The 25,220-nt window shown below is 40.4% G+C and overlaps 1 protein-coding gene across 1 annotated transcript in view; it reads left to right on the top strand.

Annotated features, from left to right (window-relative positions):
• The first annotated feature begins 1,377 nt into the window (after nucleotides 1-1,377).
• Nucleotides 1,378-25,220, top strand: part of RTEL1 (regulator of telomere elongation helicase 1) — a 90,228-nt gene continuing 66,385 nt past the window's right edge. The window contains exons 1-11 of the mRNA XM_067468258.1: nucleotides 1,378-1,461; nucleotides 4,458-4,589; nucleotides 13,339-13,537; nucleotides 14,100-14,193; nucleotides 14,596-14,677; nucleotides 15,444-15,504; nucleotides 16,110-16,185; nucleotides 19,344-19,428; nucleotides 20,534-20,599; nucleotides 21,284-21,437; nucleotides 23,982-24,020. Of these exons, the coding sequence (XP_067324359.1) occupies nucleotides 4,488-4,589; nucleotides 13,339-13,537; nucleotides 14,100-14,193; nucleotides 14,596-14,677; nucleotides 15,444-15,504; nucleotides 16,110-16,185; nucleotides 19,344-19,428; nucleotides 20,534-20,599; nucleotides 21,284-21,437; nucleotides 23,982-24,020 (958 nt within the window). The 5' untranslated portion in view covers nucleotides 1,378-1,461; nucleotides 4,458-4,487. The remainder of the gene's footprint in view (nucleotides 1,462-4,457; nucleotides 4,590-13,338; nucleotides 13,538-14,099; nucleotides 14,194-14,595; nucleotides 14,678-15,443; nucleotides 15,505-16,109; nucleotides 16,186-19,343; nucleotides 19,429-20,533; nucleotides 20,600-21,283; nucleotides 21,438-23,981; nucleotides 24,021-25,220) is intronic.

Below are 25,220 nucleotides of genomic sequence, written 5' to 3'. Positions count from 1 at the left end.
CCTGAATTGACCATTGCTAGGTGAAGTGGCTCTCTGTGTCACTGGATTAGCTGTTGCTAGGTGGTGGCCCTCTGCGATGATGCTGGGCTGGCTGTTGCTAGGTGAAGTGTCCATCTGCGAGGTGAAGTGGCCCTCTGCAAGGTCACTGGATTGCTAGGCCCTCTGTGACATCACTGGATTGGCCATTGGTAGGTGAAGTGGCCCTCTGCGATGTCGCTGGACTGGCCGTTGCAAGGTGAAGCGGGCCTCCACGATATACCTGAATTGACCATTGCTAGGTGAAGTGGCTCTCTGTGTCACTGGATTAGCTGTTGCTAGGTGGTGGCCCTCTGAGATGATGCTGGGCTGGCTGTTGCTAGGTGAAGTGTCCATCTGCGAGGTGAAGTGGCCCTCTGCAAGGTCACTGGATTGCTAGGCCCTCTGTGACATCACTGGATTGGCCATTGGTAGGTGAAGTGGCCCTCTGCGATGTCGCTGGACTGGCCGTTGCAAGGTGAAGCGGGCCTCCACGATATACCTGAATTGACCATTGCTAGGTGAAGTGGCTCTCTGTGTCACTGGATTAGCTGTTGCTAGGTGAAGTGGCCCTCTGAGATGATGCTGGGCTGGCTGTTGCTAGGTGAAGTGTCCATCTGCGAGGTGAAGTGGCCCTCTGCAAGGTCACTGGATTGCTAGGCCCTCTGTGACATCACTGGATTGGCCATTGGTAGGTGAAGTGGCCCTCTGCGATGTCGCTGGACTGGCCATTGCAAGGTGAAGCGGGCCTCCACGATATACCTGAATTGACCATTGCTAGGTGAAGTGGCTCTCTGTGTCACTGGATTAGCTGTTGCTAGGTGGTGGCCCTCTGCGATGATGCTGGGCTGGCTGTTGCTAGGTGAAGTGGTTCCCTGCGAGGTGAAGTGGTCCTCTGCAAGGTCACTGGATTGCTAGGCCCTCTGTGACATCACTGGATTGGCCATTGGTAGGTGAAGTGGCCCTCTATGATGTTGCTGGACTGGCCATTGCTAGGTGAAATGGTCCCCTGAAAGGTCACTGGATTGCTAGGTGGAGTGGCCCTCTGTATTGCCACTGGATCTATAGTTAGTTATGCCTTGTTTTGGGTGCCACGGGGATTGATATAATGCTGAATAAATAAATAAATAAATAAATGGATGAATGATGATCCTTTTTAATCACCATTATCAGCTTGGGAGAATCAGCATCAGGCCTGAGGCCTGGCTCGTCACCATGGCAACACAGCGTGGAGGGAGAGAGGGAGGGGCGGGAATGTGGACTGAGCAGCTAGAGAGAGAGAGGGAGGAGTCAGCCAGCTCACCACTCTGCCACTCACCCCCGTCTCCGTGGCAACGCCGAGGTTCTCGCGAGACCTCAGGAGCGGGCGGCGGCTGGGCCAATCGGGTGAGAGGGAAGGCGCTGCGTGAGGGAGCGCGCGGGGATGCGAACGGGAGTGGTGTCGAGGTGCGTTGTGGGGCTCGGGGACTTGGGAGGGCGAAGGCTTTGCGGCCTACTTCCTTTTCCCTCATATTTTCTGCCTATGTGTAGTACAGGCCTGGGCCAACTTGGGCCCTCCCTCCAGGTGTTTTGGACTTCAACTCCCACAATTCCCCACAGCCTCAGGCCCATTCCTTTCCCCCCTCAGCCGCTTAAGCGGCTGAGGGGGGAAAGGAATGGGCCTGAGGCTGTGGGGAATTGTGGGAGTTGAAGTCCAAAACACCTGGAGGGATTTATTTACTTATTAGCCTGCCACTTTTGGACTCTTGCTTGCTGAGGTGTTCCTGCAAGTGTCTCTGTAGATCTTAGAAACCTATTTGTTGATGTAAGGCGTAAGGCAAAGCTTCCCTGCAGGATTGCAACACATCAGGACATCCCTGGGCAACGTCTTTGTAGACGGCTGATTCTCTCACACCAGAAGCGACTTGCAGCATGCAACTAAACAAACAAACCAACTCACTGACCTTTTCAGGACCAACTATGACAATGATTTATTAATTTATTTGTTGTGTCTGGACAACCAGTCAAATTATATTACATTTCTAACAGAACAAAGCAAACAAACAGACAAAATACAAAATTTGTGGGTTTGGTAGTTGATTAAATGTCCTTTGACCAGTATCTGGCCACTTGGAGTTCTTCTGGTGTTGTTATAAGGAGGTCCTCCCTTGTGCATGCGGCGGAGCTCAGGTTGCATTGCAGCAGGTGGTCAGTGGTTTGCTCCTCTCCACACTCGCATGTTGTGGATTCCACTTTGTGGCCCCATTTCTTGAGGTTGGCTCTGCATCTTGTGGTGCCAGAGCGCAGTCTGTTCAGCGCCTTCCAAGTCGCCCAGTCCTCTGTGTGCCCAGGAGGGAGTCTCTCATTGGGTATCAGCCATTGGTTGAGGTTCTGGGTTTGAGCCTGCCACTTTTGGACTCTTGCTTGCTGAGGTGTTCCAGCGAGTGTCTCTGTAGATCTTAGAAAACTATTTCTTGATTTAAGTCATTGACGTGCTGGCTGATACCCAAACGGGATGAGCTGGGGATGTCTCTGCCTTGGTCCTTTCACAATTGGCTGCTACTTCCCAGTGGATGTCAGGTGGTGCAATACTGGCTAGACAGCATAATTTCTCCAGTGGTGTAGGGCGCAGATACCCCGTGATAATGTGGCATGTCTCATTAAGAGCCACATCCACTGTTTTAGTGTGGTGAGATGTGTTCCACACTGGGCATGCATACTCAGCAGCAGAGTAGCATAGCGCAAGGGCAGATGTCTTCACTGTATCTGGTTGTGCCAGTCAGCTTTCGTATGATATTGTTTCTAGCGCCCACTTTTTGCTTGATGTTCAGACAGTGCTTCTTGTAGGTCAGAGCATGGTCCAGAGTGACTCCCAGGTATTTGGGTGCGCTGCAATGCTCCAGTGGGATTCCTTCCCAGATGATCTTCAGAGCTCGGGATGCTTCTCTGTTCTTGAGGTGAAAGGCACATGTCTGTGTTTTCGATGGATTAGAGATCAGCTGGTTTTCCCTGTAATAAGCAGTAAGAACACCTAGAGCTTCGGAAAGCTTCTGTTCTACCTTCTCAAAGCTCCCTGCTTGAGCAGTAATGTCACGATCATCAATGATAATAATGATCATCAATGACAATGATAATAAATATGTATTATTTTCTAACTAACAGGACCCAAAGCAGCTCACAACGTAATACAACACAAATCAAAGCACATCTATATATAAATAAAAATGTAATGTTCCCCCCAGGCACTTCCAAGCCATTAAATGCTAACCAAGGTGGTCAGTTGAAACATTCACACCTAGCTCCAGCAGACAAAAGTCCTTTCTCCCACCCTGGTCATTCCACAGATATATAAACCCATTTTCCTACTTCCAACAGACCTCACTACCTCTGAGGATGCTTGCCATAGATGCAGGCGAAACGTCAGGAGAAAATGCCTCCAGAACATGGCCATATAGTCCAAAAAAACTTAAAGCAACCTAGTGATTCCAGCCATGAAAGCCTTCGACAATACAATGTAATGTTTGTTTGTGGGATTAGCATAACTCAAAAACATGGATGAATTGACATCAAATTTGGACACAAGACACCTATCGGATAACGAGTGACCATCACTCATAAAAACAGTGAAAAACACAGTGAAAGAGACTTAAAAAGCAAAAAGTAAAATAAAATTACATTATAACACATGAGCAAAATGGGTTTGTGGAAGGCCCCCTCTCTCATCGCCACCAACCATATTGTGATGATGATGGCGGCCACAAGAGAAGGGTCTCTCTGGAAGATCTTAATGATCGGACAGTTGGTAAGAGGCAATGTGGTCAGATAGGTAAGTTGGATCTGAACCATTTAGGGCTTTAAAGATCAAAACCAGCACTTTGAATCAAATAAAGATGTTGAACAGTTATGGATCTAGGACCAAACCCTCTTCATGACACTCCACTTTCTAGGATGAAGTGAAACCATTGGGGAGAAACACCCCTTGGGTTCGGTTGCTTAACCAATTACAGATCCACCTAATAGTAGCTTTGCCTAGCCCACATTTCACTTGCTTGCAAGAAGGCCATGGGGGACTGTCATTTCAATTGACTAATGTAAGCTATGGGGGAAGTTATTTTGTTTTTGCCATTATTAATTAGGAGCTACACGTCTTTACTGAATTCCTGCAGTAGCAAAATCACCCAGAGATCAACTTTCTGTCCTTTTGTGCACTAATCCTACTTGAAAATACCTGTAATGGACAAATAAGAATGACAGATTCATGGAGGACAAACAAGGTGCAGTAATCCTGACTGAATGAGTACAGTTTACTTGCTGTAGTCAGTTGCCAAGGAAGACTCTGTGTTTCTTTATCATGTGTGGATTGCAAAAGAAAACTCAAAGTTGGAAGAAAGATGGTGAACCATGTTTTGGTTGATACTTAATAGAGGTCCTTTATATTTACGGAAGAATTATCTTTATTTCAGCTCTTGAGATCTCAATGTGTCAGCTGGAATATGCCCAAAATAAAACTAAATGGTATCACAGTGGACTTTCCATTTCAACCTTACAAATGCCAGGAAGAGTACATGTCCAGAGTGTTGGAATGCCTACAAAAGGTATGTATTTTGAGAATTTATAGGGAGAGTCATCCGGATGATATGTCTGAACAAGTGATGTGAGGTATTTCAGTAGGGTACTGCAGCTAATGTAACTGCTCCTGTCAGTACAGTCAGCTTTCAGCTGCATCACCCTGTGGATCTCTAAAATCTCAAGTAGAGAGCTGGGAAATTACCTGGTTCTGGATTTTGAATACTGTGGCCTGAAGAGCTATAGGAAGCTTGGATTAAGTTTGGTTGCCTGAGCACCCAGGATGTAGAGCAACGTTTGAAATAATATGTGACAAGTGTGGTAAGTCTTGGGACTTGTGATACTAGCGTCCCCAAACTAACCAAGCTTCAGCATTTGGCTATAAAGCACTGCAGTGTTCTGACTCCCAAAGGTCATATGTAAAACATATATACGGATGTGATCTCTTAATATTGTACTATTGAGAATATGTACAAACTCAATGTTGTGTGATGATACTGCTGAAAAGTCCATTATTAAACATGTTTGGATATTTCAAAAGCATTCACAGATATACTATTTCCAGAGAATGAGATTCTTTGTATGTTGAATGCTGTGATGCATTTTTGCAGAATAAGTGAAAAATTTAACAATGTTATTCGATGTAGCACATTTGGTTTTAAATATGTGGAATGTATTTAGAGCATTGTGGGGAAATTATTTTTCAGAATACCATAATGTAAAGAAAATGCTGTGTTATATTAAAATATAAAAACTACACATCCCATAAAAATATTCATGTAAACAATTAACAGCAAGTTTATGCACTGAGGAAACTGCAGTTCACACTTGGAACATCCTTCTGCCTCAACCAATTAAAAGCAGAAGGTTTTTTTAAAAAAATAAAGGTCTTTGTCTGCTTTTTGAAAGAGAGCTAAGAGAGGGTTAGCTGAGCTTCAGCTATGAAAACTCAGCTATGAAACTCTCTCTCTTGAGAGGATGCTTCATAGCTGAGGAGCAGCCACTGAGGAGGCTCTCTCCTGCATCCTCACCAAGTGAGATAGTAAAGGTCTCAAATGGAGAGACACGGGGTTTCAGTGAACCTGGACCTAAGCCATATTTATTTTTTATTTATTTACAGTATTTATATTCCGCCCTTCTCACCCTGCAGGGGACTCAGGGCGAATTACAATATACATATACATGGTAACATTCAATGCTATAGACACACCACATATAGACTGACACACAGAGGCTATTTAACATTCCACCTTTTTCATTAGGGTATTCTGAATGCAAATCTGGGGTGAAAATTGCTGGAAGAAACATTAACAACCTCAGATATGCAGATGACACCACTCTGATGGCCGAAAGCGAGGAGGAGCTGAGGAGCCTTCTAATCAAGGTGAAAGAAGAAAGCGCAAAAGCCGGGTTGCAGCTAAACGTCAAAAAAACCAAGATTATGGCAACAAGAATGATTGACAACTGGAAAATAGAGGGAGAAACCGTGGAGGCCGTGACAGACTTTGTATTTCTAGGTGCAAAGATTACTGCAGATGCAGACTGTAGCCAGGAAATCAGAAGACGCTTACTTCTTGGGAGGAGAGCAATGTCCAGTCTCGATAAAATAGTAAAGAGTAGAGACATCAGACTGGCAACAAAGATCCGCCTAGTCAAAGCCATGGTATTCCCTGTAGTCACCTATGGATGTGAGAGCTGGACCTTAGGGAAGGCTGAGCGAAGGAAGATCGATGCTTTTGAGCTGTGGTGCTGGAGGAAAGTGCTGAGAGTGCCTTGGACTGCGAGAAGATCCAACCAGTCCATCCTCCAGGAAATAAAGCCCGACTGCTCACTGGAGGGAAAGATACTAGAGACAAAGTTGAAGTACTTTGGCCACATCATGAGGAGACAGGAAAGCCTAGAGAAGACAATTATGCTGGGGAAAGTGGAAGGCAAAAGGAAGAGGGGCCGACCAAGGGCAAGATGGATGGATGGCATCCTTGAAGTGACTGGACTGACCTTGAAGGAGCTGGGGGTGGTAACGGCCGACAGGGAGCTCTGGCGTAGGCTGGTCCATGAGGTCACGAAGAGTCGGAGACGACTGAACGAATGAACAACAAAATTCTGGCCACCAGGGGAGCTGTTGCTTCACCGTCCATTTGTGCCACTGATGGAGTACTTCCTCATTCTTTGCATTCTTGTTGGAGATTTTTATGGTGCCGTAAATTTAGTTAAATTAGCCTCCCCGCATAAGTGGTACCTAAATTTCCTACTTGACAGATGCAACTGTCTTTCAGGTTGCAAAAGTCAGCAACAAGTTACACAAATTGGTCGGAAGCTCATTCTGCCCCGGGCTGGCTTTGAACTCATGACCTTTCGGTCAGTAGTGATCTTAATGCAGCTGACTCCCAGCCAGCTGTGCCACAGTCCCAGTGCTGGGATTCTATAGGTCATAATTTGCACTTTGACTAGTGCTTGTAGTTGAACTTGTAGTCAGTGAAGCAGATTAGAGGGTGCTGTTATATTTGATTGAAAAGCTAGAGATTTTACCAACCAAGCATAGCTGTGTGTTCATTTGTCAATCTGTTCCACTCAGTGCTAGGGCTTGTTTATATTCCATGCTCAGCTTACTTGATATAATTCATTGCAGTTCAATAGGGGAATGCAAAGACACCATGGTGTGAATACTTCAGACTTTTTAAAAATTGGATTAACTACCTTTGCATTTCCATGTTAAATGTAGTTTCTACTGGATTTGTAACCTGTTTTGCTCTTTTCCGTGTCTGTTTCCTCCGTTCTTCTTAATGCGTATGTTGCTTTAATAATAAGGTTGTGATTTCGAAAATGCCGCATTTGGAGCTAACAGTAACATCTGTGTTAGTTCATCCCTGAAAATGTGTAGGTGTTGCCAAACCAGTTAAAAGATGAAATACACATTTTTATTTTATATTATGTGTAAAAGATGGCTGTATTGTTCTGCTTGAGTCTAAGAAGGACAGTTCTATAGATCCCTTACACAAATTTATTTCTGAGTGAGCTTTGGTAGATTTCAGTCCACTTCCTCAGATGCATTGGTGGACTACTCTATAGACTTGTGTTCCATTAATGCATATGAAGAAGTAGATTGACATCTATAAAAACTAAGGATAAAATAAATTAGTCTTAAAAGTTCCACTAGATCCCTTTCTTTTTTATTTGCTGATGATTTTAGTTTTAGATATTGCAAAGACTGCTTAGGTAATGGATTTGGTTCTTCAAGAAGTCAATAAATTTTTTTGTGAATAATAAAGTGTCAATTAAATACATTTTAGGCACCAGTTCTATGTATACATGCAGTCCCCATGTTATGAACATCTGACTTAATGAACAATTCATAGTTAGGACAATGAAGCTTGCAATCAACAGGTAGAAAACGTAAATGCTGTCTTTTACCACTGCATTTTAAAAACTCTGCTAATTCAGCTGATGAATCAACTAAAGCTCTAACCCTATATCTAATTTGTTGTCTTGAACTCAGTTGAATTTACTTCTGAGTAAGCATCTATAGTATTGTACTATAAATGTTGCAGCCCTAATAAATATATTCTTGATAACTTAAAAGGTTGAATAAACTTCCACTTACTAAAATTGGCCTAGCAAAAGATACTGACATTTCTTATATCTCATAGATATTTTTGTGCTGTTCTGATCAGAAGTATTTTGAACATATGCAGCTTGGTTAACACTTCCTGAGAATAGGTTATTTTGCAAATCATCTACTGCTGTCAGTGCCAGACGTATTTGCATTAGATTCGCTGGTGGAGAAGTGAGTAGGTGGATTTTCTCCTACGCTTCTAGCTGAGGAAAAAAGGAAAAGAAGCAAATAAGTGGTCCTTATGTTCATACAATCTGTTCTTGAGTTTTAAAGTGGAGACAATGCAGTCCATTATTTGCTTGGCACCTGTACAAAATAACCACTGATGCATCATTGTGCACAGAACCTGTTTGATAAATCTTTATTATGACCATTGTCCTGTGCAAGAACCTAACATCTGTTGTGGAAGTAAGAGAATGGATTTACAGGCTTTCCTACTGCTGTGATGGTAGGAGCTTAGGTACCATGACTCAAGTATAAGTTGACCTCATGTATAAGGTAAGGGCAGGTTTGGGGGCCGAAATTATGGATTTTGATATCATGCTTCGATAAGTTGGGGGTCATTCCACTGAGAGGGGAAAGTGCCTTGTAGCTGCTGCCGCCACCATCACCATTTTCCTACTTGGCTGCCGTTTACCTTCCTATCCCAATTCAAGGTGCAGGTGCTTACCTACAAAGCCCTAAACGGTTTGGGACCTGCCTACCTGTGTGACCGCATCTCTGTCTATGAAGCCACGCGCTCCCTTCATTCATCCGGAGAGGCCCTGCTCGCGATCCCGCCTGCGTCGCAGGCGCGTTTGGTGGGGACGAGGGACAGGGCTTTTTCTGTGGTTGCCCCCGACTTTGGAACACCCTCCCCAAAGACATTAGATTAGCAACCACGTTGGCAGTCTTTAGGAAACCTGGTTATTCCGATGTGCCTTTCCGGAATAGGAAAAACCCAGCACTATGTCCCAGAAGCACTTTATTAGAGTTTAAGATTCTCTGCACATTGCACTTGCCCAGAAATCCAACATACCACCTGTCACACCCAGCACTTTTTAATCTGTACCCATCACTTGGCCCGGCCCTGGTTTTTATTGTGTTATGGTGTGATGTTTTGTTGTTATTGCTTTATGTTTATGATTTGCTTTGAATTGTATTGTTGTTGTTATGCTGTTGTTGTGTTGAGGCCTTGGCCTGTGTAAGCCGCATCGAGTCCTTCGGGACATGCTAGCGGGGTACAAATAAAGTTTAATAATAATAATAATAATAATAATAATAATAATAAATACTTGCTTTCCTGTCACCAAAGGGCAGAAGTGGCACTTTGGCCAACAGAGTAGAAAGGGCTGGTGCTTCTAGGTTCTCGTGGAGCAGACTAAGTTCTCACCTTTCTCCACTCTATTCAGAGAGTTAAAGTACACCTACATTGACCCATGTATACACTGACCCAGGTTTCAGAGTTAATTTTTTTTACCAGACTTGTACATGAGTATATACAGTAAGTTTCATGGATGATCTACTAGAAGAGTTTGCATTGCTGTAATGTATCAACAGGTGTTTTTCTCCATGAAATAGTTGATTCATAGGCTTAGCAACACATTAATTTGACTTTAAAAGATTTTATCACTCAGTCCAATGATTACCTAAAGGCAGGTTGCCTATGCCTATTGTATGAGCATATGTATTGATTCAGACAGTTTTGCAATTGCAGATCAAAAAGAATATCAGTCTTTAAGTTACACCCCCCATCATATTTGACTGGATGAGCATGGGGCTTAAGTGTTTCTAGAACTGCATTAAGAGCTTCAAGAAGGAACTCTATTCTGAGTCAAGGAATCCTAATGTCAGACTCAGACCAGTTGTTGGAATCCGCCCCTATAGCTGCTGAAGAGCCAGTTCATTAATCAGACCTCTAAATGGATTAAAGCTTGCAGTCATTGTATTCGTGTACCATAACCTTGGCGTTAGAGCTCTAAAACATGGCTGGTAAACATTTTCAAAGCCAATTCATGGTGTGAAGTTGTATAACATACCTCAGTGGGCAAGACTGACCTGCTGGTTTCATACAACACCTGCTAATTCACCTGATGCTCCTAAATAGTGAACAGAAATGGGGAGTCTAGCTTATCTGTTGTACATTGGCTGATTATCTGAGGAAGAAAGGTTGGTGCTTGTGGCAGTGTGATACTCAAACTAGCTGGAGAGGTAGATAGAAGCAGCTGAGGAAAGATCGAACATCCACAGCTTGAAAATATTTTTAAAATCCAAAGTCAATCCTTGATGCTGCCATTTTATGTAAGAGATGCCATTTTATTACCCCATTGTATATAATGGAACCTGAGCATCCATACATTTTGGTATCCAGAGGAGGTCTTGGAGTGGGTGGCAAGGGCCCACTGTATTCCATAATTCATGTTTCCATTTTTTAAAAGAGATAACTTTTCATTAAAAAAGACTTTGGGTTAATAATAATAATAATAATAATAATTCTTATTATTATTTTATTTCTTACCCACCTCTCCTCGTGTCTCGAGGCGGGTTATGTCATAGTTAAAACACATATATAATCATTGTAAAAATTCTATGAAATACACTTATAGAAACAATATTTCTATAAAATACACATATTAAAATACATAGTACAATAGTAGAAAACTGTTTAAAGTGCAAAAGACAAAGTGAGTAAAAATACAATGGAGAGCAGAAGAGAAACCTTGCAAAAGAAGGCTCTCCGTGGACAGTTCCTGGGAAAAATTGACAAGGAAAACACATGGCTGCGCCTCACAAATGGAACTTTGAAAAAGGACACTGAGGGCCTGATTCTTGCAGCCCAAGAACAAGCAGTTAGAACAAATGGCATCAAAGCCAGAACTGAAAAGTCGACAACAGATTCAAAGTTTAGACTCTGCAAGAAAGCAGATTAAAACGATGGTTCACATACTTAGCGGTTGCAAGAAGATCACGCAGACGGACTACAAGCAGAGGCATAATGCCGTTGCTCAGATGATTCATTGGAACTTGTGCCACAAATGCCATCTGCCTGCAACAAAGAACTGATGGGATCACAAGCCTGAAAAAGTTACAGAAAGTTAACACGTCAAACTATTCTGGGACTTTTGAATTCAGACTGTCAAGAGCTTTGGAGCACAAGACTCCTGACCTCACCATCGTAGAAAAAAAAAACAAAGTATGGATTATTGATGTTGCAATCCCAAGTGGCAGCTGAATTGATGAGAAGCAACTGGAAAAGCTTACACAAGATGAAGATTTAAAGATTGAACTGCAAAGACTGGCACAAGCCAGTAAAGGTGGTCCCAGTGATGATCAGCACACTGGGTGCAGTGCCTAAAGACCTTGGCCTGCACTTGAAAACAATTGGCACTGAAAAAAATACCACGTGTCAGCTGCAAAAAGCTAGCCTACTCGGATCTGCATGCATTAGCACACCATCCTAGACACTTGGGAAGTGTCCAACATGATCCAATACAAAAGCCAGCATAGTGATCTCGTTTGCTGTGTACTAATTTTATTTCTTACCCACCTCTCCTTGTGGCTTGACGTGGGTTACAACATGGTTAAAACATGCAATCATTTTAAAAATTCTATGAAATACACATATTAAAATGTATTTATATAAAATACAAATATTAAACTACACAGAACAAAGATTAAAACACAAGATGTGAGTTTAAAATTCATAATTAAAATTGGCTCTGGTTGTACTGATGCAACGAATAAAAAACAAACAAACTGGCTAGGTAGGCTTGCTGGAAGAGATAGGAATTTAATGGTTGCTCTAGCTGTTAGAGTTCTTTCAGCAGGTCATTCCACAGCCTTGGGGAGCTGATGAAAGATCCTCTAGGTGAAAGTTGCCAGTCAGGTTCTGGAGTAGCTGCCCCCAGAGGACCACAGTGTCCAAAGGGGTGGATTGTGCGGGTCAAGGTGAACCTGTAGGTAACCTGGACTAAACCATGTAGAGCTTTGATGGTCAACACCAACACCTTGTACTTTGGCCAGAAACTCATCCCCCACTCAGGTATTTGCTCCTTGTTGTCTGTTTTGCTTATTATCACCTATAATGCTATTTTTCACTGTGCTGTTTCTACTCCTCCATCACCTTTGTGCTCTTTTGGCTATGATGCCACCTGGGATATTATCCAAAGTCCTCTCCTAGCTATTTCAGGCAGATGTGGAGGCAGAATAAGCCTGTAGAGAGGTCTGTCCAGCACGCTGCAAAGCTCTTCCCTAGTCTGGTAGAGACATAGGCCAGAAAAATTGGTTTCAGCGTAGAGTCTAATGACAGTGCCATTTTATCAGTTGGAAGGCATTTTCAGAGTCATCTACCCACAGCGGGATGCTAGACTAATGTTGACCTTAAAAACTCACAAGAAATGCTAAGCCTAATGACACATGAATTAAGCCAGAAGCTATAAACCGGAGAGGACACTCCTCTAGGTTGTTTTAACTTGACCTTGCTGCTTCCAGATGGAATGTATGTTTATGCTATTTTGTTTACAGAAATTGTTCCTCAAACACTCAGGTTGCATGACCCTGAAGCTGTTTGGTTGCCGGCAGTATCTGTAGAGGAGGACTAGACAGATAGAGGAAGTTGTTTTAGGTTTCCCAGATGCAATGCACTCCAGTTTTATCTATTTCAGGTTGACTATTCTTTATCCAAAATCCTTGGGATCAAAAATGTTTAGGATTTTGGATTCTTTTCAGATTTTGGCATACCTGTATTTGCATATATGTTAATAGTGGTTTATCATTGAGATGGGACACATGTATTACTGTGAAATTCATTTATGTTTCATGTATACCTTATACACATAGCTTAAAGGTAATTTCATATGATATTTTAATAATTTTGTGCATGAAACAAAAAGTGCATGCTCTGAACCATAAGAAAGCAAGGGTGTCATTATCTCAGTCATGGGCACAATTTTGTAATATTTTGCAAACCGAAATTCTGGATAAAAGATGCACAACTTATATCTTGATTCCCCCAGTTACCTCTCTTCTTTTCATAATGGTGGTGTCCCACTGTTTGTGACAATCCTTTGTTCATTGGCAATGATATGGGTGCTTTCACTTTGAGAAAGTTTTCATCTGCCAACTGGCATGTATGTGAATGTTCAGTCTCACAGATGTTTCTCTTCTCTCATTTTTCATCGTTCAAGCAAGTGAATGGGATTTTGGAGAGTCCCACGGGGACGGGGAAAACGTTATGCCTTCTGTGCTCAACGCTGGCCTGGCAGGAGCACTTCAAAGATGCTATCTCTGCACAGAAGATTGCCCAACGGCTTGGTGGAGCAGAACTTTTTGCTGACCGACCAATGTCATCGTGGGGTAATGCTGTCACAGATGCTGAGCTCCCAGGTAAGCCCTGTGGTTTGTAGTTACACTTTAGTCTTTATAAGGAACTGTAGTCTGGGTTTTCAGATTAGGATTATAAATTGTATAGAAGTGTGTCAAGTTGGCCTGTGTTGCTGTTGTCCATCCTGGATGCCATTATATAAACGAGCTGTAATGGGGACATTGCTGAATGTTGCGATTATTTTCTTTCTTCGTAACTGGTACAGGGAATAGACAAGAGAAATTACAGGGAGCCATTTTTAAAATATTCATTGTTGCAGTGGGAAGCCCTTTGCGAATGAATTTCAAGCAGCATAAATTAGGGCAACAGTTTTTGCCATCATTTGCAGATAACTTATCTGCAAATGTTTCACAAAAAGCCACTTTGCTGAAGGCAGTAAAAATAGATGCTTGCCTTTTTCCCTATAGGTGAGCAGTTGGGTTGTAAAATCCCACATTGCCTCCACAGTCAGAGTTGTTACCATAGCACCAGCAGGGAAAAAGCAGACTGATGATATATTTAGCGCTAAACAAGAACTAATTTTTCCCTTCTGCACCCCTTTCCCTTTCCTTCTTCACTTGACAGCTTATTACACCGATATTCCAAAAATAATTTATGCCTCTAGAACTCATTCTCAGCTTACTCAGGTCATCGGTGAATTAAAGAACACAGTATACAGGTAAAAGAAATTTGAGACATTGCTGCTGATTCCAAATCTGCTGTAAATTAGGCTATAGAAGTGTCTGACCTTTTCAATTTTAATGATGTCCTTGTTTATGGTAGTGTTTTGAAAATGCTGATTATCAGCTCCTTCTGACCTACTCTGTGGCCGTAATGAAAAAACGTCCTGAAGTCTGTGGGAATATGGCTTTTACACAAGATTAATGTTTTGGTATCATCAAACAGTGCACAGTTTATCAAAGGGGCCAACTATGTCCTCCTTTTTGCTTATTTTCTGTGCCCTTGTTGAATTCAGTGTTTGAAATAAGACAATGCAGAAATAAAGATTTTTTTCATGTTATTTTGTTGATTGGTATGTGTATATTAAATGTCAGTGCTTTCTGGTTTTCTACTTAAACAGGCCCAAAGTATGTGTCTTGGGTTCCAGAGAGCAACTTTGCATCCACCCTGAAGTTAAAAAGCAGGAAAGCAACCATGTACAGGTAAGAATGTAGAGGCCAAATAGAACAGTTGAATATTAGTGTCGGAAGGTCCCAAAAAGGCCTTCTAGTCCAACCTGCTGATGTGCAGAGGAACACAATTAATGTACTTCTGAGAGATGGCTATCCTGTCTCTATTGAAAGAAAGGGAGTCCATCCCCCTCTGAGGCTGTGCAGCAAGATGGCGGAGTAGGAATTGAAACCTGATTCTCCCTTGTTCAATATTTGTTATTTTTAAAAATGAATATTTTTAAATGGCTTTTCAACCTAATTATAGATTGGTTGTATTTTAGCTTTTGTATATTTTAATTTTATGGACTTTTGTCTGTAGCAGTTTTAACTTTATAAGCTTTTGGAATACCTGCATTTGCATATGCATACATAATGAAATATCTTAGAGGAGAGGCCTAAGTCTGAGCACAAAATTCTTTTATGTTGCATATACATCTTACACACATCGCTGAAAATAATTTTATACACAACATTTTGAATAGCTTTGTGCACGAAACACAGTTTTTGTACATGGAGCCACCAGAAAGTAAAGGGGACACTATCTCAACCACGAATGGAAAATATTTTGTATTTTGGAGTATTTTGGATTTCTCGACAAGAGATGCTCAGCCTATAAACATTTCCTGATAAGAAGATCCTTGCAATCTAAATCCCAACAGTTGTCATCAAGGAAAATAAGAAATAAATTTGAACAATGCAATTACATACATATTTTGACTTCATTGTTCACTGAACTGGGTTCTGTGTTGCCTTGCAGATCCACATGTGCCGTATGAAAGTAACGACTCGTACCTGTCATTTCTATAACAACGTAGAAGGTATCAATATGTTTCTGTGAAAATATCTGGGTCAATTTATGTTGGACAGAGTGTATATCATTTTTTGCTGGCCCATTGATTTTTCCTTCTGGGCATATTAGTATATCCATCTTTTTCAAGCATCTTAATGTCCAGGATAGACTCGATAGCTACAAGAAGTTTATTCAACCCAGCTGCCTAGAATATGTTTGTGAGTGCTTTCTTTCAGATATCTCCTAATTTTGTTCTCAGTCTGTTAGATGTAGAATTAAGTCACTGCTGTCTGGAACAGAAATTTTCATAACTGTGGCCTTTACCTGTTTAGAACATCAGACCACGTCCAATTGAATGCATGTTTGTTTTTCAGGCTTCTTCAAGTTTTTTCTCTGTTTAAAGAAAGCCAAGGGTGTCTCAGATAATTGCTTAACATTTGTGGAACAAAAACAATTCCTGTTTTTTTCAATGTAATCATCTGCATCTTTGTCCTGGAGTTTCAAGTAAACAAATGCCAGGTAGATTTGCAAAAGACAGGACAAGGGTTGATAAAAGGCAGCGTGATGATGATAGTTGGCTGATATATTTCACTTGTATTTGGTTGGAATACTTCTCTTTTCTTCTCCACATAGAGAAGAGCACTGATAAGGATTTGATCAATCCCATCTTGGATGTTGAAGACCTTGTAAAAAGCGGAAACAAGCACAGGTTGTTCCTTTTTTCCTATTCCATTTCCATTCTCAGGGATAGTTTAAGAATGAATTGCAGAGGAGAAGGGGACAGTTTTTCAAAACTCAGCATCAAAATCAAAGGTGGTGCCACCTTTTGGGTGTTCTTGTGTGTTACGAAAGGAATAAGAGGCTGTTTGCTTCATAACATGATCTTACATGGAGTGAGTTAACCTTTGACTAACACATGTAAGTGCAAGTAAGCAGTAACAAATGCTGAGCACAGCTGAGAATTGAGTTATGCAACTGCAGTGCCTTTTAATAATTTCAAAGAGCTTGCAAGGATGCCTGATGCTGTTCTGAATATTTTGGGATGACTTGGACATAGGATTCTGGTTATTGATGAAGCCACATGTCTGTATGATAAGTCCCTCTGTGACAGTGTTGCAAGTTATGCTGTTAAATGATGGCTTTGAGACTTGGATAAAATCACTGAAAAGTTTTGCCCCTGGCATCATCTGCTTTTATGTCCCCTTTTCAAAGGTCACTTTATTGACCCATCAGACATTGTCTGCTGTACAGCCTCCATTTGAGAGTTTATGGAGGAGGGACCTGGTGCAGCAGTGGAGCTAGCAACATGGCATTTTGCTGTCAAAATACCCTGACTACTTCTTATCATTAATAATTTATTTATACCCCACTTTATCTCCCCAAAGGGGACTCAAAGCAGCTTGACATAAAAAAACTAGTATACAATTTAAAATATATGAATATGCAAAAATGAAAATAGAATTAAACACAACCAGCATTGAAAAAATCACAGTTGAAATCCATCAAAACAGTTAAAAACCACAGCACTCACTGACTAGACCTTGAACACTTTAATCTTTAAAGTTTGTCTCAAGTGGGCTCTAATTCAGGAGCACAAGACCCCACCAAAGGATCTCCCTCCTCAGACCGGGCCTCAACAGCATGGATGTTGCTCTCCCTGCACTATTAGCCTCTGGGAATGAGAGATCTCCAAGTCAAACTATTTCTGTGTATAATTCAGAAGACCCTAAATCTGCTTAGGCTATTTATGCCTGCATTTGGTCATGTCAGATACATTTTCCTGTGGGAGCTGGTGACTCCAAATTGCCATCTTATTAGTTCTGGTACAATAATTAGGAAAATATCACTTATATGTTAATTTATTTATTTATTTATTTATTTCAATTACTTCTACCCCACCCTTCTCACCCCCGAGGGGGGACTCAGGGCGGCTTACAAAGAAGGCACAATTCGATGCCTATGTCAAATATACATACATACAAAACAACAATTAAACAATTAAGTGCACCATTCCATTGATATCATGCTAATCTTTATAATAGACTTGTACAGATGGCCAAGGTTATAAGAGAGTGAGAAGGGTTTGCTGAAGCTGAAAGGTAATTTCACTTACCATCATCCAGTGATTTTGTCCAGCTAGAGATGGGATGGCCTGGGGAAAAAACTGGAAAAACTGGAGAGAAAACCAGTTTTTTATCCGTTTCTTCCAAAGCAACTTTTTAACGGAAAAATTGAAAAGTGTGCAGAATATTTTATTTTCCAATGATAAATAATATATCTTTGACATGGTATTAATAATATACTTTATTTATATTCCGCTTTACCTCCCTGGAAGGATACAGAGCGGATTACACTACACATGTAATACAAGCATTAAATGCCTTTTACACGAACAATGGCATACAATACACAAATAAGGTAAATTTAAATTAACATGTTATTCAAATTATATAACATGAAGACCTTAATGAAAGATTTCTGAGACTTTTGTTTGTACCCCCCCCCCCCCATTTTTCTTGGGGTTTTTCCCAGGCTTTCCCATCTCTAGTCCAGGCTAAGATTTGAACTGGGAATATAGCATTTCTTTAACTCTATGAACATTAAATGCTGTCTGTATGCATTGATCTGTGTTCACCTGCTGTTTGTGGAATCTAAAAAAAAGCCCACCCTAATATTTAGAAGTAGCAATTGATTGTTTAGATTATATTGAATACATTGTTGTTGCGTGCATTCATCTTGCCCCTTGAGGAAAACCTATCATGGGATTTTCTTGGCAAGATTTGTTTACAGCAGGCCAACTGAATTTTTTTTAGGAAGTATTATATTGGAAACTTGCTGTCCCCTGCCACATGTTGCTGTGGCCCACTCTGTGTATATGTGTTTTGTGTGTGTATATATGCAGTTTTGCGCATGCGTTGTAATGTATTTTTTGTTTTTTTGGCTTTTCAAGTCCCTTCCGCTGTGTTTTTCAGTGTTTTTATGAGTGATGGTATTGTTATGTTTATGCTGGCATCGAATTGTGCCTTTGTAAGCCGCCCTGAGTCCCCCCTCGGGGGTTGAGAAGGGTGGGGGTAGAAATGCATGAAATAAATAAATAAATAAATAAATAAATAAATGATGGTCACTCGTTGGCCCGAGAAGTGTCTTGTGTCCAAATTTGGTGTCAATTCGTCCAGGGGTTTTTGAGTTATGTTAACCCCACAAATGAACATTATATTTTTATTTATATAGAAGATAAATCCACCATGTATAAAATAACAACTTATGCACACTGGAAGGCTTAGATTGCAAATCATGCTGTTGCAACTGGGGGATTGGAAGCTCTCAATCTAGTTCTCTACACGTCCCAAGACAATGGTGGCTGGTTGTCAAATGACCGCTCTCAAATCTATACCCCTGTAACTGATGTTCATGCAGTGATTAACATGATTAGTTGAGAGAATAGTCCAAATTCCCATTTCTGATAACTCCTAAATTATGAACAATTCATCTTTGTTAGTAAAACATAAGAACAATGACAAACCTGGTTAATTAATTAAATACTAAACAGACATATATTTGTTTAATGGGAAGTAAAACGGATTTAAACATTGCTATGTGATGGGCACCTTTGTTTTGAAAGGTTCATGTGATTGCTTTCTTGATCGATACCCTGATGTATGCAAAAGCATTTTCCCCTCTCCTTTTCGCTGCACTGATAATAGTAAAGCATTCTTTTCTATTAAGAAGATGAATGCATGTTAGCAGAGCTGATAGGCCAAATTGTCCTATTATTGTCGAAAAGCCCTTGAGATTCATAATAAATGACTGGAGTGCATGTTAGTCTTTTGTGCATTGTATCTATTCTGTCCTTTCCTTTCTTTTCAGAGTTTGCCCCTATTACCTTTCCCGGAGTCTGAAGCAACAAGCAGATATTATTTTTATGCCGTACAACTATCTCCTGGATTCAAAGGTATGTAGTGTATTCTCTAAAATTCACACCCATTTTGCCTGATATTTGTAATGGGGAAAAGAGAACTTATTAATGCAAATTTGCATATTTGTCATATGGAAAGAGAAAATACAAATATGTATGATACTTAAATCCAGAGGAGTCAGTGACACTTATTTCCCTGTAGCATTTATTTTGCAGTGGAAGGAAAATGCTTTTGTATTGTACTGTTTTGTTCCCCTTCATTTGTATTCTGCTGAGAAGCTGGTGTTTTTCAAGTGCATTCACCTGTCAAGTCAGGAAAATGCTGTTTTGTACACTAACTTATACTGAAAATCATCTCGCAGCATTTCTCACTGTCTTTCATCCTTCCAAATAACTGAATATTCTCGGGAGTGTTGAGCTCCGTTGAGCTACTCATGCAAGGCAGAATTCTGTCAGGTGCAGCTTATTTAATCCTAGAGTTTTCATCTGTTAAAGTTCTTCCCTATGTTATATGCATATACTCATGTATAAGTCAACCACATGTATAAGTTGAGGGTACATTTTGGGGGCAAAATGATGGATTTTGATGGGACCCATGGATAATTTGAGGGGGAAAGACCTGGCATTGCTTCAGAGACCAGTGTAATTCCCTTGTGTTTTAATTGTTTAAATTAATTTTGCTGTGTCGTCTATTATATTGGTTTTGCATTTTATGTATTTTATTTTCTGGTTTTGTTATGTTTTGTGTAATATTGTGTTTGTTGTACTGATGGGCGAGGCCTCATGTAAACCACCCCGTGTCCTTCTGGGGGAGATGGAGCGGGGTATAAATAAAGTTATTATTATTATTATTGTTATTGTTATTATTATTATTATTATCTGCCCCAGCCGCTGCCCTTTGCCCACCCAAAAATGCCTTTCACTATTCTATTTGATGAAAGTAAAAGTACACTATAACTCTTATCAGCCTCAGATTTGTAAGATCTACATTGGAAGAATTTGAGTGAAAATAGGGATGGAAAAAAGGACTTATTCTGTATCTATACTAATCTGACAGACAGCAGACCCTTCAGAATTATTTGCAATAATCGAGAATGAGGTGCTCTGTCCATATTAATTCTCACTTTTCTCTTCAAAATAGAGTCGAAGAGCTCACAACTTAGACTTGAAGGGGACTGTAGTAATACTTGATGAAGCTCACAACGTAGTAAGTAAAGCTTGCCATGATTTTTACTTAGTAGAGAGCATTTTATGCCTTCTTCTGCACTCAGATTCTAGTCATCTGTGGATATTTGTTCAACCAAGAAGTATCATTCAAGCAAGCTATTTGTCCTTCAACAGGATCGCTGGTGTTGATGTTGGAGGCAAGCCTTGTCAGTCTACAGATATTTGCAGCTTCTAGTCTGTTAAGATCATTTTGGATTTGTATCCTGTCCTGCGGGGTATTAGCTATTCCTCCCAATACGGTGCCATCTGCAAATTTGATCAAAATGCCCTCGGTTCCATCATACAGTTCATTTATAAAGATGTTGAATGGCACTGGACCCAGAACAAGAACTCCCTGTGGCATCCACTGGTTATTTCTTACTGGGATGAAGAGCATTTTAATCAAATCCAAAATACTGAAATCCGTATAATCAAAATTGCAAACATGGAGAACAAGTGTAATTTGAAATAGGCCCAAAATGAAAGAACTGTTGTTTAAAGGAGTTTCTTCCTTTCTTTTTCATTTATGTTTCCTCTAGCATTGTGTAATAAAAAATGCAATACAACTGTTTGGCATGCTCCTGACACGATAAATAAATAAAATAAATACCATTGCGTAATGTGTGTATAGTTGATACTGCTTATATTCTAAAATGCTAACATTTCTTTGTGTCTACACCATTAGGAAAGGCTTTGTGAAGAGCTGGCATCATTTGATCTGACTCCTTATGATTTGGCTTCAGCAGTGGATGCCATCAATATTGTGCTAGAAGAGCAAGCCAAAAAAGTTCAGCAAAATGAATTCAACTCTGAGTTCAATATGGAGCGTGTCAGCTCAGGTAGATTATTTTAATCAATCAATAATGTCTGGAATGAACAGTTCCTTGCCTGCATGTGTTTGGAATTATCCTGCGGTACTGCATTCAGTCTTCAGAAAGCTGGGTTCGGTTGCTAGGCAGTTGATAAATCGGATACTGAACAGAATCCTTTTGGCATATATTCTCTGTAAGCCTCAACAGAGGGAAAGGAAAATGTACCAGAGCTTGGAATTGGATGTGGGCAGTTTGTGTTAAACTCAGTGAGGCATCTGCTGGGGAGTTCAAAGTGTATTTCTGAAGTCTTACAGAGGCAAAATAGCACGTACCTGGAACAAGGCAAGCATAGCATAAACCCTTCAGCTCAAAATCAAATGGATGGAACAACTTTTTAATTTTCATAGCTAATGCTAGATTTTTGGGGGGATTTGGGCTTTAAAATTTTGGATTGGATATTTGGTCAGGTAGAGGATGAAGAAGAGCCATCAGAGGGAAACGGAAAAAGAATAATCATACTGTATTTCACCACATAATAGTTGTAGTCCCCCCATAGTGTTGCATTCCAGGTCTGGAAACACCTATGACAAGAGTCCAGGAATATAAGCAAACAGTTTATAGTAAAACACATAAAAGTATATTAAAAAGCAGGAATAAAAAAGGAAGATATATAATCCAAAAAGCTTTAGCAGCAGGAGATAACCAAACAGTAATCCAATTGTCTCATAAGGGTGACAAAATCCAGCAACAGCCAGAAATCGCAGGACCTGTTGCACCTCAGCAGGAGTTCACCTTGCTCATCGCACTCACCAGGAAACCAGACGTGGTAGTAAACAGTTTATTGATAAAACACATACAAGAAAGGGCCAATAGGGTAAAAATCTAAGTGTTAATAGAGAAAGCAAGTCCCATAGGCAATAAGTAAATCCAAAAATAAGTGTTAAAACTTGAACATTAATCCATACAACCAGGAACAAAACAAGAGCATGAATCCATAGGTAAATCCTTAAAGCAGGAAGCAAAACTTGACTAGGAATCTTGGGCCTTATGCTTAGAGCATGAACCAGGAACAAGACAGGAGCTTCCGACTCCACTAGCAACATTGCTCGATCTGAAATCCTAACAGCTCTCTCTCTCATTTAAGTGCTGCAAAACATGAACACACATTCTTTTGACCTTGAGAGGCCTGCTTCTGCCTCTCCATCCCATGCCTTGCTTGCACCTGAATTTCTTCCCCCACAGGAGCAACCTGATATCTCTGTCTAAGTCAGCTGTTTCTTCAAATAAGCTCACGTGATCCTCCCTTCCCTGCCTGTCGGCTTCCAAAGCAGTTTCATTCCCACACTCGGAAACAACATCTTGCTCCAAAACCCCCTCCATTCTCCCAGGCAGAGAACCATCTTGTTCCGACACGCCCTCTGTCAGGATACCCACAGAACCATCAGGCCCTGCACTCCCAAACCCCTTATCATCATCAGCCGGCTGAACTACAACAGGAACAGCATAAGTCCACAAGCAAGAAGGTGTAACTAGTAAAAACTTGAACAGGAATATATGAACAGGAACATAGAATGCTTTCAGGATATATTAAATCCAAAACCAAGGCTTGACTTGAACCAAGAACCAGAGAACTCAGGCTTAGCTTCTCACTCTTAAGCGCAACATTGCCTGAATTGCCCTTCAGGTAATCAACTTGTTGTTTAATAGACACCCATGAAAGCATTACGTCTCTTGTGCATTTTCTCCCCAACATTCCCTCGTAATCTCTGACTCCCGCATTATTTTTTCAGCTCTGATTTGTAAACAAAGACTTTTGTTGATCTCTGTAGCTACAGGTGGTTTTTCCTGAGAACCTTCCTTATTACTCAGCTCTTCACTCAATTCCTTATCTGCTGTTGCTACTACTGGCTCCCTGACTGGCCTTGAAGACCTGTACTTTCTGAGACAGTTTCATCACAGAGAGAATGATCATTTCCCAGACCTAAATTTCCCAGACTTGAGGTCCCATCACTTTGTGCCATAGGAAAGCTCACAATCCTCTCATCAGTTTAACCATCATTCTCTACAGCCTCCAGCTGATCTACAATACATAGTCCCAAAGGGTGTGATTATTATGCAAGAAAAAGGAAACACATACATTTTGCTACCCCAAAAATGAGGGTGCGATTTATATGCCATGGGCGACTATTAAGCTATGAAATACAGTACTTTCCCTCTGTTTCTGATTTGTTTCAGTCCTGCTTTGTTTTCACCCTTTATGCTCATTCACACAAACACAAGACAATGCAAAAGAGACATAACTAATAAGAAAATCAAATAGAAGGGCCATCTTAACCAACCCTCTGCCATTCAGGAATACATTAAATGAAGTACTCCCAGAAAATTCACATGCTTCTGTATTTCTAGTGATCAGAACTTGACACGGTATTTGAGTTGGAGCCTGACCAAAGCAGAGTAATGAGGCATTACTACTTCCCTTTTACATACATACATACATGGAAAGATGTGGAAACATTGATAGAACTTGTCTTGAGATTACCCTGAATAAAATGGATTTTCTTTCTTCTACAGAACTAAACATGGAACTTGAAGACATAGCAAAGATAAAGAGTGAGTACTCTTTTCCGTAGAGATGTTCTCTAGAACTACTTTCATGTTAGTCATTTTCATTTTGACCAAGAGGAATATGTAAAAGATTCCTTGACTTCATTATCACAAAGTTTCTAGATGTTGTTCTTTATTTCCCAACTGCTGTGATTGTACTGTCTTAACTATAGTAAAATAAATGTCTGTCAGCATGTACAGTAACTGAGAAATGAAATATTTTAAACAATATCCAAAAAGACCAAATTTATTTATTTATTGCACTTGTATGCTGCCTTTTTTTGGTAAACCAGAATCTCCATAACCTTTTGGAGAAAAATAGCATTCACAACCATTTGAAAATCATAACCTTTTTGTAAAAGTATTATATTCCAGAGAAGAACCAAAAAACCTCGTTTGAGATCTTTGAGATGTTTTCTTTAGTGGTATATCCACATGTACTTATGCAAGGCAGTTTGATTTTCAGTTGTTAGACTGATAACCTGGTTGTCTCTGATTTGTTAGGAACAGATTTTTATAATTTTTATGTGATGTTGTTTTATACTCATTTTGTAAGCTGCCCCGAGTCCCTTTCAGGAGATGGTGGCAGGATATAAATAAAGATTAGTAGTAGTAGTAGTAGTAGTAGTAGTAATAATAATCATAATCATAATCATAATGCACAAAAATATAGCAGTTCTTCAGAAGTGTTTTTTCAGTGTCCAAAAAATATAATCTCCCATAAAATATCTTGTTTGTATATCATGCTCTCAAGAGGCAAAAATAAAGTAGACTTTGTTAAAAGAAACATACTTGGTTTATTGTAGGTTTTTTGGGCTATATAGCCCAAAAAAACCTACAACAACCCAGTGATTCCGGCCATGAAAGCCTTCGACAATACATACTTGGTTTACTCACAACCTTCATGTATTCAGCATACAGGTACATAACTTGTCAATCCAGTTACAGATAGGTTTGATATGGTTTCTCTGTGCAGATAACACAGGGCATCAATTGCTGTTACAATCAACAGCAACATGAGTTTGCTCTTAACAGTCCAAAGTCTAGTGGCATCTGTCCTCTAAAATGGAGTCTGAGCTCTGAGCAGTCTCAGATCTGATCATGTGGTCTGCAGTCCCATAACCTCAAGAAACATAGAGTAAAGGGAAAGCTGCATACCAAAACATAAATATACACTACAGAAAGCAAACAGAATCATATACAAGA

Source organism: Anolis sagrei, chromosome 4 (assembly GCF_037176765.1).
Source record: "Anolis sagrei isolate rAnoSag1 chromosome 4, rAnoSag1.mat, whole genome shotgun sequence".
Taxonomy (NCBI): domain Eukaryota; kingdom Metazoa; phylum Chordata; class Lepidosauria; order Squamata; family Dactyloidae; genus Anolis; species Anolis sagrei.
Note: the sequence above shows the minus strand (reverse complement) of the source record. Positions and strands in the feature narration are given on the sequence as shown.